The sequence below is a fragment of the Bubalus bubalis genome, chromosome 4, assembly GCF_019923935.1.
Source record: "Bubalus bubalis isolate 160015118507 breed Murrah chromosome 4, NDDB_SH_1, whole genome shotgun sequence".
Taxonomy (NCBI): domain Eukaryota; kingdom Metazoa; phylum Chordata; class Mammalia; order Artiodactyla; family Bovidae; genus Bubalus; species Bubalus bubalis.
The window spans coordinates 89,235,262-89,253,773 of NC_059160.1; the positions used below are offsets into that span (position 1 = coordinate 89,235,262).

An 18,512-nucleotide genomic window follows, 5' to 3' on the forward strand; every position below is an offset into this window, starting at 1 on the left:
CAACTGGTATTGCAATTAAAATGTCTCCCAGACACTTTGAATTAATCCAAGAATGCTTCAGTTTAACATTAACATGGATTGTGTCTGTGGGGCAGTTACAGACCTAGACTACCAAGGAGAAATTCGAGTAATTTTACTAAATGAGGAAAAGGATGATCTACTTATTAATAAACATAATCAAGTTGTCAATTGCTGATTCTTCCGTTTGTAACTGACAAAGTACAAAACGGAGAACCTCCCACCTTACTAACGGTCAGAGGTGATAGAGGGTTTGGGTCCACAAATGAAATACATACTATTGAAGCTAAAATCTGGGTGAAGCAGCCTAACCATCCTCCCATACCTGCTGCTGATATGACTGCACAGGGGAAGGATATCGTCATATAATCTCCAGACAGGAAAAATAGAAATATGTGCCATTAACATACTGTTATTCTCAAGAAAAGACTCTTCTTTGAGCCTTACTGTAATGTGGATTGTTATTCATACCTCAACTTCTGATTATCTGCTACAGTTAAGAAAAGAACATGACAAAAAATGTTGGGGAATCTTCAGATGGAGAAATAGGAGCCAGACCCAAACTCAGGATAACTTCACCTGCCTTGCAAACAAGGCCTGTTCTTTCTTAACTTTGGCTTTCTATGGACAAAATTTATCTGTCTACTACATTACACCAATTTCATGTGTTACTCATTGTATCTGGGGGAGAGTATTAGTTGTGGCATTTTACTGGGAATTGTTTGGACTTTAATAATTGCACCACTTACTGATAGACTATAATAAGGCTACCAAGAGACTGCTAAGTGGACCAACATCTCACATTTGGGAACCCTACTTATTACAGAACTTCATCAAGTATTGTGAATGGACTATCTTCCCTAAATCCCATGTTTTTTAAAATAGCCCCTCAACTTGTATGTATTGTAACCAGTTATGTAGAAACTAACTTCTACGTTTCAGTTAGGAACCCTTTTTCCAGATGCCTAACACATATTGATCATTTATATTGGAAGGGGACCACCTATTACTTTTCCTCCATGAGAACTTAGGTATAGTGGACTCAAATCCTATTCCTTACTCTCTCTGTTCCCAGTATTAGCTTCCCCTTAAAACCTTTATGAAAGATTTTGCAAGGAATCAAAGAGTTATAAAATTTCATAGATAAATACAATCATACCTTAATAGAGCATTTTGTTGTTACTACTGTAACTGCCAATAACTTAATGGATGTAGGAGTTGATGTACAAAAACGTACTTCTCATTCATGGTGGGTCTTTTTCTTTACTAACTCCCCTACTGCTCAAAGATTCTTTTCTGCACTGCTTAACCCATTACATATTTCTATGATCACTTTATTTCTATTGACTATCTGGAACTGTTATTTGACTTATAGAATTAAAGAGACTGTTCATGTTACTCTGCCTTATTCCTATGCTCTTTCAGCCTAAACAATTCTGAGGTCAACTAGTAAGGATGAGTCTTGTTCAGGCTTCAGAAATAGGGGAGCAGGCCTCTGACCCACTTCTGACCTTGCCCAGACACTGCCTGGACTACATGCCTGCCTACAAGCACATCAAGTGTTACCATCAGGTCAGTCGGCACTTTAGAGAAAAAAGGGAATAGGACTTGAAATCCCTAAGCTCCTGAGGGCCTGGCCAGCCTCTCTTACCCATCTAAAAATTCTTAAGACTCAGGAAGATAAAACAAACAGCATTGTAAAATTAAAATAAAACTAGAGCTGCATCTTTTTGAAGTAATCTTTTAAAATTATTTTTATTATCAGTCACCAAAAACTATGCGGAGATGATATTTACAATGTTCCATTCTCACAAGAGCTGATTTTTTGCACACAAACTGATGATATCAGTTTACGGCCTGAGATTACAAACAGGAGCCCCCAAAATTGCAATTTGAAGTCTCACCTGTGGGATGGACGTACCACCCAGGATCCTTCCAACTGGGGATCCAGACTGCTGTTAACAAGAGACTGGCCAGTGCTGTTCAAGTCTGGATATAGGCTGTCGGCCCAATTCTGTTACTTCTCTCTATTGTTGTTGTTGTTGTTTTTTAATGATTGTATATTTAAATTAAGTCAAATACCCTTCTATAAGAAAATTGAATTTGTTTATTTGTGGTAAAGAGTGGTTTCTTTTGTTAACGAATTCTTCAAACCTAAAACGAAAGTAAAACTCTCGGCAAAACAAGGAGTAAATTGAAATGTCCAGAATCAGCAAGTGTTGCCAGGGGCTGGGAAAAGAGAAATGGAAGTGACTGCTGAAGTATGAGGGGTTTCTTTCTGGGGTGATGTACATGTTCTGAAATTAGATCATGGTGATGGTTGCTGACCTCTGAATATACCAAGAACCAGTGAATTGTACATCAAAAGAAGGAATTCTATCGTATGCATATTATCTCAATTATACTTACATATGGAGAAGAGCACAAAACTTTAATTAGTGCTCTCACTGCTGGGACCCCAGGTTCAATCCCTGTTTGGGGAACTAAGATCCCACAAGCCATGCTGTGAGGCCAAAAAAAAAGTCAAGCCAATACACAAGAAGACAGAAAACTCAGATGCTAAAAAAGAAACTGGAACAGGACATAAACATACCCTGGTGATTTGGGAAATCTCAGGAAGCGGAACTTCTCTAGAATCTTAACAAGAATATGTCAGTGAATCAAACACGGCAATGGCATGAACTAGACAGAATTCACCAGAAGTTAAAGAAAACAATAAATAATTTTATAGAAGTGAAATATTTATTTACTGAGTATAACTGATAAGAATTCTAATATTTATTTGTATTACTTTGTGAAAAGATTTTTCTCTACAAATTCAATTCAGAATAATAATCCTCTTCCTTTATATCTGTTGCAGTTGTATATGGAGCTTGCTACAAATATTCTACTAGACCTTAAAACAAAGAAAAACCAGAGGAAAAGGGGTGTGAACAAAGACATGAGAAATTAGGGCATCAAGCACATTTTGAACAGTACATTGAGTAAAGGATATAAATAAAAGGATATAGGTCACAAAAGATTTTTAAGAAGAGAGTGACATTAAACATTTTGGGGGAAAAATGTAGAGTTTAAGAAATAATTATAAAGATTAATCCAGTGGTAGATGGGACTAAAAGGAAAAAAGATAGATACATTAAGTTACTTTTTCTAAGAGAAAATTTTACTAATACAAGCACTAAGAAACAAAGTTTAGAATAGGCACTAGCAGTAGAAATAAAGTAAAAAAGAGATGCAGTTTTCACCTTGGAAAAATGAATAGGTTTTCAGTAAATATATATATATATATATATATATATATGAAACTGCACGAAGAGAAAAAAATTCTAGTGGAAATATACGCCAAAAGGTTAATAGGATTATCTCTGAAGATCAGAGTTACAGAGAAATAATTACCTCCTTTAATTTGTCCTCTTTAATTTTATGATAAAAATACATATTTATAGGGTGAGAAAAACAGAACAGTACCATTATATTAATTAATAGGACTTTATAACTGATTGGACAAAGGGGAAAAGGAAAAAGGTAACTCAAAGGCAATACTAAAAAAAAAAAAAAAAGGCAATACTAAGATATTATGCCTACAACTTTGCCTTCAAGGATCTAAAAATACACTTGAAAGAATCTAACATATACTTATGTATATATATAATAAAAACAATGTCTAACAAGGCACTATCTCAGTTAAGTGAAAGACTGCAACAGATAAATTTCAACCTAATTTTTGTGCAATCAACCATATACTCATTGCTCCTCACGCAATCATACACCAAGCTAGTTTATCAAAGTATTTTCCTATCAAAAGTAGTTTCAAAAGGAATTCTTATGCCAAGTTAAGAGTGTAAGATTTTTTCCATATTATAAACAGTAATAATGCCAGCTAATACTTGCTATGTGCAGGCATTCTGCAAATTTATTCACCTATATCCTATGAGGTAGGCAGCATTTTTGACTCCAAAGAGATGAGAAAACTGAGGCCCAAGGTAACTTGCCCAAGGCCAAAGAGCTGTAGGCAGTGCAGCAAGGATCCAAATTGAGATGTGCCTGACTCAAGAGATCATCCTCTTAACCACTCAGTTCAGTTCAGTCCCTCAGTCGTGTCCAACTCTTTGCAACCCCATGAACCACAGCACGCCAGGCCTCCCTGTCCATCACCAATTCCCGGAGTTTACCCAAACTCATGTCCATTGAGTCGGTGATGGCATCCAACCATCTCATCCCGTTGTCCCCTTCTCCTCCTGCCTTCAATTGTTTCCAACATCAGGGTCTTTTCAAATGAGTCAGATCTTTGCATCAGATGGCCAAAATATTGGAGTTTCAGCTTCAACATCAGTCCTTCCAATGAATATTTAGGACTGATTTCCTTTAGGATGGACTGGCTGGATCTCCTTGCAGTCCAAGGGACTCTCAAGAGTCTTCTCCAACACCACAGTTCAAAAGTATCAATTCTTCTGCGCTCAGCTTTCTTTACAGTCCAACTCTCACACCCATACATGACTACTGGAAAAAGTATAGCCTTGACTAGACGGACCTTTGTTGGCAAAGTAATGTCTCTGCTTTTTAATATGCTGTCTAGGCTGGACAGCGTATTTCCTTCCAAGGAGTAAGCGTCTTTCAATTTCATGGCTGCAATCACCATCTGCAGTGATTTTGGAGCCCAAAAATATAAAGTCAGCCACTGTTTCCACTGTTTCCCCATCTATTTGCCATGAAATGATGAGACCGGATGTCTAAAAAAATAAAGTCAGCTACTGTTCCCCCATCTATTTGCCATGAAGTGATGGGACCAGATGCCATGATCTTCATTTTCTGAATGTTGAGTTTTACGCCAACTTTTTCACTCTCCTCTTTCACTTTCATCAAGAGGCTCTTGAGTTCTTCTTCACTTTCTGCCATAAGGGTAGTGTCATCTGCATATCTGAGGTTATTGATATTTCTCCCGGCAATCTTGATTCCAGCTTGTGCTTCCTCCAGCCTAGCATTTCTCATGATGTACTCTGCATATAAGTTAAATAAGCAGGGTGACAATATACAGCCTTGACATATTCCTTTTCCTATTTGGAACCAGTCTGTTGTTCCATGTCCAGTTCTAACTGTTGCTTCCTGGCCTGCATACAGGTTTCTCAAGAGGCAGGTCAGGTGGTCTGGTATTCCCATCTCTCTCAGAATTTTCCACAGTTTATTGTGATCCACACAGTCAAAGGCTTTGGAATAGTCAGTAAATCAGAAGTAGATGTTTTTCTGGAACTCTCTTGCTTTTTCGATGATCCAGCGGATGTTGGCAATTTGATCTCTGGTTCCTCTGCCTTTTCTAAAACCAACTTGAACATCTGGAAGTTCATGGTTCACGTATTGCTGAAGCCTGGTTTGGAGAATTCTGAGCATTACTTTACTAGCATTTGAGATGAGTGCAATTGTGCAGGAGTTTGAGCATTCTTTGGCACTGCCTTTCTTTGGGATTGGAATGAAAACTGACCTTTTCCAGTCCTGTGGCCACTGCTGAGTGTTCCAAATTTGCTGACATATTGAGTGCAGCACTTTCACAGCATCAGGATTTGAAATACTAAACTTGACCTTTTAAGAGTCAGTTAATGAGAGTAATATACACCCAAATTTGTCAGCTATCACAACACCTGTGAATCAAATGTTAGAAAATGCAACATAAATACACACACATCAAGTTGCTCACCTTTACTTTTACATTCCCCCACTTGAAAACATTTAAAATAGTATATATAGAAATTCAATTCAGTTCAGTTCAGTCGCTCAGTCATGTCCAACTCTTTACAACCCCATGGACTATAGTAAGGCTTAATTTCTTCTCAAAGAAAGAATGCAATGCCAGGATTTAAGTAAAAATAAACCAGTCATTTAATCCTGTCCACTAAAGGAATACAATGTATGCAATCAAAAGGTAAGTTCTCTTCAAAGGTATTAGAAATACACTGTATCTTGTTCTGGGTGGAGGTTATGTATAAATAAAATGCAAAAAACAACTGTGCTGCACCTCAGACTTGAGTGCTTTATGTTGCTGCTATTGTTGTTCAGTTGCTAAGTCCTGTCTGACTCTTGTGTGACCCCATGGACTATAGCCTGCCAAGCTCCTCTGTCCATGGGATTTTCCAGGCAAGAATACTGGAGTGGGTTGACATTTCCTTCTCCAGGGGATCTTCCTGCCCCAGGGATTGAACCCACATCTCCTGCATTGGCAGGTGGATTCTTTACTGAGCCACCAGGGAAGCCCATGCTTTATGTTATACCTCAATAAAGATTTTTAAATTTTTTTTTAAAAAGGCAAGAGCTTTAGGCTCCGAAACACTATAAAAGAGTTACAACAAAACAAGAAAAGTATTCACGGCACATGGCACATAGCTGTGATAGATGAAAAAATCAAAATAAAATAGGGGCATAAAGAATCAACAGAAAAAAATTTTTTTTTTCTCCTGAACCCTCCTCCCTCCTCCCTCCCCGTACCATCCCTCTGGGTCGTCCCAGTGCACCAGCCCCAAGCATCCAGTATTGTGCATCGAACCTGGACTGGCGACTCGTTTCATATATATTATACATGTTTCAATGCCATTCTCCCAAATCATCCCACCCTCTCCCTCTCCCACAGAGTCCAAAAGACTGTTCTATATATCAGTGTCTCTTTTGTTATCTTGTATACAGGCTCATTGTTACCATCTTTCTAAATTCCATATATACGCGTTAGTATACTGTATTGGTGTTTTTCTTTCTGGCTTACTTCACTCTGTATAATAGGCTCCAGTTTCATCCACCTCACTAGAATTTTTAAGTCAATTCTTCAATTTCACAAGAAGAACAATGACCAACAGGCATAAGAAGTTCAACTTCACTAACTGAAGAAATGTAAATTCAGAAAATAGGACTCCCACTATCTTGCTCACCACTCTATCCCTTCTGTACTTGACAAATAATATTTCCTGAAATAATGAGTATTTGTTATTAGTGAGGATGGAGAGAAAAGAACAGTCTTCCACAGTGCTGGAAACAATGTATGCTGATATAATCCTTCAGTAGAGCAAACAGACACAACAAAAATCTTTTAAATGCAGACCCTTGGACACAATTCCATCTATAGGAACTTATAGAACAGTCATGTGTACCGGACTATTTTATATAAATTATTTATAATACAATAAACTATAAACCACCCAAACATCCACCAATCAAAAGCTGGTAAAATAAATTATAGGAACTACTCAAATACTATGTGGCCATTTAAAATAACAAGAAAATGCCCAGTACATAAATACTGTTAAGTGATAAAAGGCAATTGCATAAGAGTAGTATAGTAACAAGTGATTTTTATAGAAATACATAAATGCTGGTACTACAGGCACAAAAAAAGGCCTGAGACACTACTGTCGAAATGTTTATCAAAAGTTACTTTTGAAGGGATTACAGATGAGCTTTTACTTTCTACATTACACATGCTTGTATTAATTTTTACCACAAGCATTTATTACCTTTGTAATAAGAAAAAATTAACAAGAAAAATGTATGAGCACTTCACAGGATATACTATATATCAATGCCACAATGTACTAAATCCCCTTAAATTTGAATTTGGACTTACCACAGCTAAACCCTTAGAATTAACATCCTACAGGAGTCATATGTTTCATCCATTAATTCCAGAATGTTCCTAAATCAGTTCTCTAAAGAGGATCAATAACCCCAAATTAAGAGAATCACTGGATTCTCGAAAAGGTACTGAAATCCAAAAAAATATCTCTATATTGGATAATTACCAGATCATTCATTCATTAAGTTTACTGAAGGTGCTTTAGAGGATACACAAAAAAGTGAGTCTCCGTCCTTGCTAAGATAAATAAATAGAAAATAAGACAAGATGTAATTTAAAAGGTAAAGCAAGAGAAACACACCCACACACATTGCTGTTTAGTCACTGAGTAGTGTCCGATTCTTTCCTGACCCCATGGACTGTAGCCAGCCAGGCTCCTCTGTCCGTGAGATTTCCCAGGCAAGAATACTGGAATGGGTTGCCATTTCCTTCTCCAGGGATCTTCCTGACCCAGGGACTGAAACTGCATCTCCTGCATTGGCAGGTGGATTCCTTACCACTGAGCCATCAGGGAAGCCCATACATACACACACACACACACGCACACATATAAATACACACACATGCATAGAGTGGACAAATTGATGTGAGATGTATTTCACCGTGGATTTCAAATCTTTACCATAATAAAAGAAATGTAGAAAACTTTTAGAATGGGCAAGACAGCAACAGACTTCCTCTTCAAATACCATTTTTTATCCACTACTTTCTCTTCTAGAGCTATCAGACAGCCTCAATAAATGCTTCTCTCTCTTAAGAAGAATGTGTTCCTGGCAATCAGAGGAGGTAGAGGGGTTAAAGATAGGAAACAGCCAAAATGACCGAACAATCTGCAAAAATTGGGAATATTTAATCCACAAATCTCAAGGGTTTCCTGTACAATTATTCCCAATAATGAGTCCACTAATATCTTGCTTTTCAATTTCTTTTCCTATGGCATAAAAAAGAGAATTCAAACCCTATTATCCTAAGGGTAGTCTGAAACACCTTACCTCAGAACATAACCTTTTCTTAAAAAAAAAATGAAATATTTGACTCATAAATCCACATGAAGTATTCATCAAGTTCAGCCCTATTATCTTGTGATTTTATTAAACAAATATATTCTTACCTGCAATTGGAATATCACTATGCACTTGCTTCCAAGTCATTTACAATAATGTTAAATAGGACCATTTCAGGTAGCAAAACTGAAAATAGCATTATTTACAATTCTGTCCAGAAAAAAAAAATCCCTTTATTACTATTATTTTATTTTTCTCCTCTTAAAAGTCATCACCCAGTCATCACATAATGTACCTTCCCCTTCCAACCAGACACTGATTGGACTCTTTTCAAAGATTTTTAGAAAATGTAAATGACTAACATTCACTTGTTTTCCTGTGCCCATATTATTAACCAGTTCAAAAGTTACACTTAAGTTAGTTTCCCCTTTAACACTACTCTCCCAAACCAAAAATGTTAACTCTAAGTGTTCAATGATCTATTAGAGAATCCACCTACTCTAAGAATGCACTAAAGCTAAACAAGTAGCTAGACACTAAACAGGAAAACTAGAAGGCTGGATTCAGAATAGCAGTGTGATTATAATGAAAGCGATCAATACTAAATTCTAAACTTCAAACCCCAGTTGAGCAGCAAAGATCAACCACAAAAGAAAGATGAAGTTGAAATTAATCACAAAAGAATTATACCATATAAAAAATTATACTTACATTTCGATGGAACTGTGTAAAGGACTGAATCATGTAGAATCGATGCATGTACACTATAGCAGTGTTGATAGTCAATTGTGAGCTAAAACGTTCAAGTTAAGGTCCCAAAACAGACAGTACAATCCCCCAAAATACAATTTCTATATGCCCCCAAAAGGACCATGCAGCCAAGCACAGTAGACGCTCTTAAATGAAAATCATACTTACCTCTTTGGGGTGTGGAGAAAGGGAGTTCTCTACCCTATTGGTGGGAATGTAAACTGATGCTGCCACTATGAAAAACAGTATGGAGGTTCCTCAAAAAAACTAAACACAGAGTTGCCATATGATCAAGCAATCCCACTCCTAGGCATATATTCATAGAAAATTCTTCCAATTCAAAAAGATACATGCACCCTAATGTTCACAGCAGCACTATTTACAAAAGCCAAGGCGTGGAAACAACCTAAAGGTCCATGGACAGATGAATGGATAAAGAAGATGTGGTGCATATACACAATGGAGTATTACTCAGCCATAAAAAAGAAAGAAATAATGCCCTTTGTAGCCACATGGATGGACCTAGAGATTATCATACTTAGTGAAGTCAGAAAGAGAAAGACAAATACCATATGATAGCACTTTTATGTGGAACCTAAAATGACACAAATGAACTTATTTATGAAACAGACTCACAGACATAGAAAACAAACTATAGTTAGCAAAGAAGAGGGCAGGAGAGAATAAATTAGGAGCCTGGCATTAGTATACAAACAACTATATATATATATATATATATATATATATATATATAAAACCAAACAGATAACAGCATAGGGAACTATATTCAATATCCTGTAGAAAACCATAATGGAAAAGGATATTTATATATACGTATAACTAAATCACTTTGCTGTACACCAGAAACTAACACAATGTTGGAAATCAATAATTGTAGTTCTTCAATTTTAAAAAAGGATATCATACTTGCCTCTCAGAATTAAAAAGCAAATCTGTTTTCATCAAACTACTGACACTTAACACAATGCCTTCTATGAAACAGGTATTCACTATAAACTTGCTGAATTAATAAACAAGGTCTCAATATGTGTGGATCCAGAAGGACTACAAACAAAACTATTTAAGACCTAAACCTGTCACCTGTCTACTGAAAATCCTGCCAAGGTGATCCATTAGCACAGAATCCCTCTTCACACTGATTTACAACACCCTGCCTGATCTGTCCTCTAGGTATGCTTCTGCTTATCTCATCTTCTCAAGCCCTCCCTGATCTGCCCCCTAGGTTGCTCTTCAGTTGTGTCACCAGGCTTCCCTTTTACCATCTCCCGGAGCTCGCTCACACTCATGTCCACTGAGTCAGTGATGCCATCCAGCCATCTCATCCTCTGTCGTCCCCTTCTCCTCCTGCCTTCAATCTTTCCCAGCATCAGGGTCTTTTCAAATGAGTCAGTTCTTCTCATCAGGTGACCAAAGTATTGGAGCTTCAGCTTCAGCACCAGTCCTTCTAACGAACATTCAGGACTGATTTCCTCCTAGGTATGTTTCCACTAATCTCCTCATCTTCTAAGCTCCAGCAATTAACTTTTCAGTTCTACTTCCCTCTGGCAACCAAACCTTCTCATAAGGTGATCCCTGGGACCAGAAACACCTTGGTATTTAATGAATTATTTGATATTCACTGAAAAGAAAAATTTCTATTTTAATTTTTAACACAATTTTTAAAGATTATGTTCATTTCCAATTTCTACAGAATATTGGCTATATTCCTCTTGTTGTAAAATACATCCTTGTAGTCTACCTCACACCCAGTAGTTTGTACCTCCCACTCCTCACCCTTACATTGCCCCAAAGACACCTTTTTTCAAGTGCGGACAACCTTAAACATACAGCCAGCAACACATTTAAATGGAAGTTGCACCCAAAAACAAATTTTTACTTCCTAAGTGGAAAGAACTTCAAAACTACAGCTTTCTGTGCTACAAAATGAGTAGGCTTTCTGACCAAAACACTTAAAGGGGGAAAAAAATCCCACTAAATCGTTTAAATATGAGAAAACGAATATACATTAACATTTTGAGTAACTTAAAACCCCAGAATTTCATAAAAGATTTTTCAGAACATTAGATCTGTAAGTCTACCTGCCTACAAACTAAACTGACATCGTTCCTTCCTCTGAAATACTGTAAAACTCGTAACAGTAACTACTTTTTGAACATATAAGTGCCAAATATTTTGCTGGGCATAGAAATCAAATTCAAGAGGTATCATCTCATTTTATAAACCAGTCTTAAACAACCAGTAAGGGGAAGGAATGGATTTTAAGCCAAAGCTGGGGTATTAATTCTAGGCCACCCTTTTAATAAGACCTTCAGGCACTGAAATTTCTCAAAACTCTCTTTACACAGTAAGTTTAAGAAGGCAGCCATCAACAGTGAAACCTCCACTAGGCACTTTGGGCATAACAGAAAAGCAGAATCTCAAAGTCACCAGAACAGAAGATCACAACACACCGAAATGGGACTACTACTACTTTAAAATACAAAGTGGGAAGGAAACGCATTCCCACCAAGGCTGGTGGCACGGGTGAGCGAGCGGGAAATTAACTCCGCCTCGCTTCCCTCTCGCGAACACTTAACTTTTGCCCATCGTAGGCTCTCCTAACTAGACACCCAGTCTCTGCCCACCCTCTTCTCGTCTAACAGACCTTGAAGACTGGAAGCAGAGCAGGGCGGGACTGACTCCAAGGCCGAAGGCCTAGGCCGCAAGGATACACGTTGAGACGTTGGCCCATGTCCTGGAGCAGATTGGCCGCCTGCTGGCGATTAGAAAGTTCTTTATCTGGATCCAAGCCAAAACGACGAGACGGGCTATTTTCCAGTTGTTCTCGAGTAAAATACCACCGTTTATTGTTGTTCTTCCTCTCTCCCTCCATAGTGCTTCAACCAGAAGGCAGCGGCGACGGCTGCAAGCACTTCTCAGCGTCACCTAAGCGGCGACACACATCCGCTGTGCGGGGGCAACTGCGACGTGACGAACTTCCGCAAAGGCCGGACGGCTAGGTTGTGACACGCTTCCGGGGAGGAAGTGCTAAAGGATCTACTTCCGGAATGGACCGCTGGTCAGCCTGCCCCCGAGTTAACAGCCAGTAGGCGATCAGAAAAACCTTGGTTCTAGGACGCAGGCGCCAGTCATGTGACACTGGAGAGGCAAGGTGGGGTTAGGAGCGCGCCTTCAAAAAAAAATGTCTCTTCTCGCGAGAACTATTTTAAGCCTTCGCGCCCTGAGCGAGGGAGCGAGGCAAAGGCTGTGGGTGGATGGGGCTCCCGCCCTCGCGCCGCGCGGCGGTTTCTCGGAGAATTTCGCTTGTGACGGTGGTGGCTGTACAAAATGAGGCGGATAGAGAACTTGACAGAGAAAATGGGTAAGAGTGTCAAAAACTGAAAAAAGTAATCAAAGCGAGTAGCCCTATCGTATATCGTAACATACAGCCACCGGAAGCTCTTGAATTCGTTGGTAGCAGTATAAATTACCCATTTGAAAAGCTTAAACGCGTAGTTAAATCCTCGAAAACACTAATGATTCGCCACGCTGAACCAATTTAAAGGAATAAAATAAATTAATAATTTCATTTTATTAATAATTTAGTGCTTACCACATCGCTGACTCTTAACTACACTATTCAATCGGCACAACCCGAAAAAGTGGTACTATCTTAACCCCACTGTATGACCGGATGAACTAAAACTGCTCCTTCCGTGTGGAAAACTTCCACTACCATCCTGCGCATGCACAGATTTTTAAATTCCTGTCCACTGTCAAGCTATATCCCTACTCCAAGTTTGAGGATTGTTTGTTCCTAGTGTGGGTTGCCTGGAGAATCCCAGGGACTCAGGAGCCTGGTGGGCTGCCGTCTGTGGGGTCGCACAGAGTCGGACACGACTGAAGCAACTTAGCAGGCAAGATACTTAACTTCTCTGTACCTGTTATAAATGGCATGCAGTACATACGTTTTAGTTTCTGAAAAGGATTAAGTGATTTGATAAGTTATAAGCAGTTATAGTAGTACCGGGCACATAGAAAACATTCAGTAGGTTTCCTCATAATATTTATTGCATTATGTGAAGTTGAGAGTAGGAACAATACCGTCTATGCTTTTTGTGTCCTTCGCACCTACCTACTGTAGTCCTGGCCCTAGTAAATGAGTGTTTGTCAAACAAATGGTCACTACAACCTATAATAAACTGAGGCTTGGGAGATTAGGTAGTTTGCCCTACACTACACCACTTGTAAATGTAGATTTTAAAATCAAATATAATTTCATTGTTCTTGTTTTCCTCGAACAGTCAATTCACCTTGATTATATTTGAGTAATATTAGAACCTTTTGTCTTTTATAAAAAATATTTAGAGTTTTGTCATTTCTAGACATGGCTTTTCCCACTTTGATTCTACTTCATTCTCAGAAGTATTTTCTTTTACTGCAAGCCTTCCTCTGCCATATACTGCCTATAAATAGCATTAAGTGAGAGAGGAGAGTGAAAACGTTGGCTTAAAGCTCAACATTCAGAAAACTAAGATCATGGCATCTGGTCCCATCACTTCATGGGAAATAGATGGGGAAACAGTGGAAACAGTGTCAGACTTTATTTTTTTGGGCTCCAAAATCATTGCAGATGGTGACTGCAGCCATGAAATTAAAAGATGCTTATTCCTTGGAAGGAAAGTTATGACCAACCTAGATAGCATATTGAAATGCAGAGATATTACTTTACCAACAAAGGTCCATCTAGTCAAGGCTATGGTTTTTCCTGTGGTCATGTATGGATGTGAGAGTTGGACTGTGAAGAAAGCTGAGCACCAAAGAATTAATGCTTTTGAACTGTGGTGTTGGAGAAGACTCTTGAGAGTCCCTTGGACTGCAAGGAGATCCAACCAGTCCATTCTAAAGGAGATCAGCCCTGGGTGTTCTTTGGAAGGATTGATGCTAAAGCTGAAACTCCAGTACTTTGGCCACCTCATGTGAAGAGTTGACTCATTAGAAAGGACTCTGATGCTGGGAGGGATTGGGGGCTGGAGGAGAAGGGGATGACAGGATGAGATGGCTGGATGGCATCACCAACTCCATGGACGTGAGTTTGAGTGAACTCCTGGAGTTGGACACTCCAGGACACTCCAGTGAACTCCTGGAGTTGATGGACAGGGAGGCCTGGCATGCTGCGATTCATGGGATCGCAAAGAGTTGGACATGACTGAGCGACTGAACTGAACTGACTGAAGTGTTAGTCACTCAGTTCTGTCTGACTCTTTGCAACCCCATGGACTATAGTCTGCCAGGCTCCTTTGTCCATGGGATTTTCCAGGCAAGAATACCGGAATGGATTGGCATTCCCTTTTTTGGGGGATCGTCCCGACCCAGGATTCGAACTCAGATCTCCTGCATTGTAGACAGATTCTTTACCATCTGAGCTACCATTAGCTCCATTTTACTCCAGAAAAATTGAGGAAAAGATGATAGGTACGGAGTAAAAGGATAAAGTAGATGATTGAATAGTTAATCCCATTAGGGGATTGTAAGTAGAAGTAGTATGAGAGATCCTTGTAGGTTAATAATTACTTAAGAAAGCAGGTTTACTTAACCACAAAACCAAGCAGGCTTGTTTAGCAACAGAATCATGCAACAGAAGCAAGAGATATGCCCCAAAATAATAAAACAATGGTGACATCAGAATCACATGCTGCCCAGTGAGCTCAGTAAGTTAATGATCCCTAGGACATGCTCTCTGCACACATAAAAAACATTAATTTGTGCACCTAACTTGACCATGTAGGGACAAGAAAACCCCCCTGCTCAACCTGGAGCTGAAGCTGATGATGGAAGCGTGATGTCTACTCAAAGACAACGAAGTTCTGCTCTTCCTGCCCACTTTTCCTTTAATTATAAAACTAGCCCAGTAAGCTCTTGGGGCATGGCATCCTTTTTTCCATCTGCTCATAAGCCTCACAAGCATTCAATTTTAATAAATCACTTCTTATCTATCACTTTGTCTCTTGCTGAATTCTTTTTCTGTGCTGAGATATAAAGGACTGGTACCAGAGCTCTTCAGAGCCCCTGAAATGACACCAAATGGTTTCAAAAATACTTAACTTCAAATTATAACATTAAATATTTTTTCTTTCAAACTTCTTCCATGGCAGACTTTTTCTGTTAATAGCAAAAGCACTTTTCAATCATGTCATCATGAATTCTGTCTTTTAAACAGCCAAAATTATTTCTCTCAGATCCCTCTTGCCTGTTTCTCTGACCAGTGTTTGGTTCTCCACTAAATCTCTTGGATTGATGACTCCATTTTGAATTTGCTACCATAGCTGTGTACCAGTCCTCCAAGAAAAAGTTCTTGTGTTTGACAGCTTCAGGCAAAGCAAATGCTAGCCAATGGTTAACTACCCTGTCATACGGAAGAGGGGGACCTGTGTAAATCAGAGAAAGGAAATGTTCTTTGACTGAAGATAAAATTATTGAAAGTAAGCAGCAGTGACTACATAATTGCTAAACATAGCTTTTTGATTCAGGCCTGATTTCAAATCCCAGTTATTTTAAAACTTATGGTTCAGTGTCAACTGCATTGTTATGCAGCAGGTATCTACAGATTTTTCTTTTTGCATAACTACAACTCTATATCCATTGAAAAACTTCCCAGTTCCCCCTCCCCTAACCCTGACAACTCCCATTCTGCTTTCTGTTGAATTTGAATGCTTTAGATATTTCATATAAGTGGAAAGGTATTTATTCATATTAGTGGACAGGTATTTCATATATGTCATATGAGACAGTCTCACAGGATTGTCTTTCTGTGACTGGATAATGTTCACTTAGTATAATGTTTCATTTAGTATAATGTTCTAAAAATTGCCAGTTATGTATTGACTAGCTGTATGATCTTTTTTTAAAAAAATATTTGTTATTTTTTTTCTAACTTTAAACTTCTTATTTTGTATATGGGTAAAGCCGATAAACAGTGTTGCAGTGGATTCAGGTGAACCATGAAGGGACTCAGCTGTACATATACATGTATCCATTCTCCCCCAAAGCCCTCTCCCATCCAGGCTGGCACAAAAACTTTGAGTGGAGTTCCATGTGCTATACAATAGGTCCTTGTTGGTTATCCATTTTGAATATAGTATTGTGTACATGACCTTCCCAAACTCCCTAAATGTCCCTCCCCCCCCCAACAATAAGCTTATTTTCTAAGTCTATGAGTCTCTTTCTGTTTTGTAAGTAAGTTCATTTGTATCATTTCTTTTTAGATTCCATATATAAAGGATGTCATAGGATATTTCTCCTTCTGTCTTACTTCACTCAGTATGACAATCTCTGGGTCCATCATGTTGCTGAAAATGGCCTTATTCCTTTGGCTGAGTAATATTCCATTGTATATATGTATCACATTTTTTTCCTTGAAAGAAAGCTCCTATTTATTTTTTACTTTAATTAAAAATATTATATGGATGTATAGTTGATATATTATATAAGCTACAGATATATAGTGGTTCACAACTTTTAAAAGTTATACTCCATTAATAATTATCATAAAATACTGGCTATATTCCCTGTGTTCTCATTCTCCATTTTTTTCTACACATACACACCTGTACTACCCATTAATAGAGAAGAAAATAAATGTTAATCTAATCTGGTAAAATTTTAGATCCAATAGTTTAATTATTTCATTAAGATAGTTTAGTTTCTTCTGGTTTAACAGTCTCTTTTCAGTATTTCAAATGGTATTATCCTTCCCTTGCTCCTTGTAAAACTGTTGTCAGAGTATATGGAAGAATGTAGCTAATATGACCTAGTGTTCATGCTGAGGAGGTAGAATCTATAAATAACCCAGTATCCTCTGTACGATTGGTCTGGTCTGGTCTGTTCTGTTCCGTGAACTTGTTCTGCACAGGTACAGTACTTCTGTCTCACATTTTTGCCTTTTTTTTTTTTTTTTTGAGAGTGAGAGTCTAGTGTTCCTTGCCAGAGTCCACAGTGTCAATCATTTAAACCCATTCCCCTCATTCCCAGCTCAGCATCTTCTGCTCCATTGCCTCCTCATCACAATTTCTGGCAGTCCTCTGGCCACTAAAGGCTTCTCCATCCCTACACCAGGCCAATTTTACTAAGCCTTACAAAGGCCAAGGGCAGCCAGTGATGCTCTCTAAGGCTCATCCTGAGTGATGGAATCTTTTTTTTGTTGTTTTTAATCCTCTCCTTTTTTAATTTTAAGTTTATTTTTAAATTTAAGGTAATTACATAATTGTGTTGGTTTCTGCCAAATGTCAGTGTGAGTCAGCCATACGTATACCTCCCTCCTGAATCTTCCTCCCCATACCACCCTTCTAGGTTGTTACAGAGTCCTGGTTTGAGTTCCCTGAGTCATACAGAAAATTCCCATTGGCTATCTATTTTACATATGGTAATGTAACTTTCCATGTTACTCTCTCCATACCTCTCTCCCACCCTCTCCTCACCCCCCCACCACTGCCTGCCACACTGTGTCCATAAGTCTGTTCACTATGTCTGTGTCTCTACTCCTGCCCTGCAAATAATTTCATCAGTACCATTTTTCTAGATTCCATATATATGCATTAGTATACGATACCTGTTTTTCTCTTTCTGACTTCACTCTATAATAGGCTCTATGTTCATCCACTTCATTAGAATTGACTCAAATGCATTCCTTTTTATGGCTCAATAATATTCCATATAAATAACCTCACATATGCAGATGACACCATCCTTATGGCAGAAAGTGAACAAGAACTAAAGAGCCTCTTGATGAAAGTGAAAGAGGAGAATGAAAAAGTTGGCTTAAAACTCAACATTCAGAAAACTAAGATCATGGCATCCAGTCCCATCACTTCATGGCGAATAGATAGGGAAACAATGGAAACAGAGAAAGACTTTATTTTGGGGGGCTTCAAAATCGCTGCAGATGGTGACTGCTGTCATGAAATTAAAAGATGCTTGCTCCTTGGAAGAAAAGCTATGACCAACCTAAACAGCATATTAAAAAGCAGAGACATTATTTTACCAACAAAGGTCCATCTAGTCAAGGCTATGGTTTTTCCAGTAGTCATGTATGGATATGAGAGTTGGACTGTGAAGAAAGCTGAGCGCCAAAG

At 38.5% G+C, this 18,512-nt stretch overlaps 2 protein-coding genes across 5 annotated transcripts in view; one reads left to right on the forward strand and one right to left on the reverse strand.

Annotated features, from left to right (window-relative positions):
- The window catches only part of CCNT1 (cyclin T1), a 39,682-nt gene extending 27,163 nt beyond the window's left edge, over positions 1-12,519 (reverse strand). For all 3 annotated transcript variants that reach the window (XM_044941697.2, XM_006054562.4, XR_006550585.2), the window contains exons 1-2: positions 12,114-12,519; positions 9,343-9,424 (exon numbers count right to left, since the gene is read on the reverse strand). In XM_044941697.2, coding sequence (XP_044797632.1) covers positions 9,343-9,424; positions 12,114-12,274 — 243 coding nt within the window. In that variant the 5' untranslated portion in view covers positions 12,275-12,519. The remainder of the gene's footprint in view (positions 1-9,342; positions 9,425-12,113) is intronic.
- Positions 12,520-12,581: 62 nt separating this feature from the next.
- Positions 12,582-18,512, forward strand: part of TEX49 (testis expressed 49) — a 41,752-nt gene continuing 35,821 nt past the window's right edge. For both annotated transcript variants that reach the window (XM_025284071.3, XM_045165456.1), the window contains exon 1: positions 12,582-12,763. In XM_025284071.3, the coding sequence (XP_025139856.1) occupies positions 12,730-12,763 (34 nt within the window). In that variant the 5' untranslated portion in view covers positions 12,582-12,729. The remainder of the gene's footprint in view (positions 12,764-18,512) is intronic.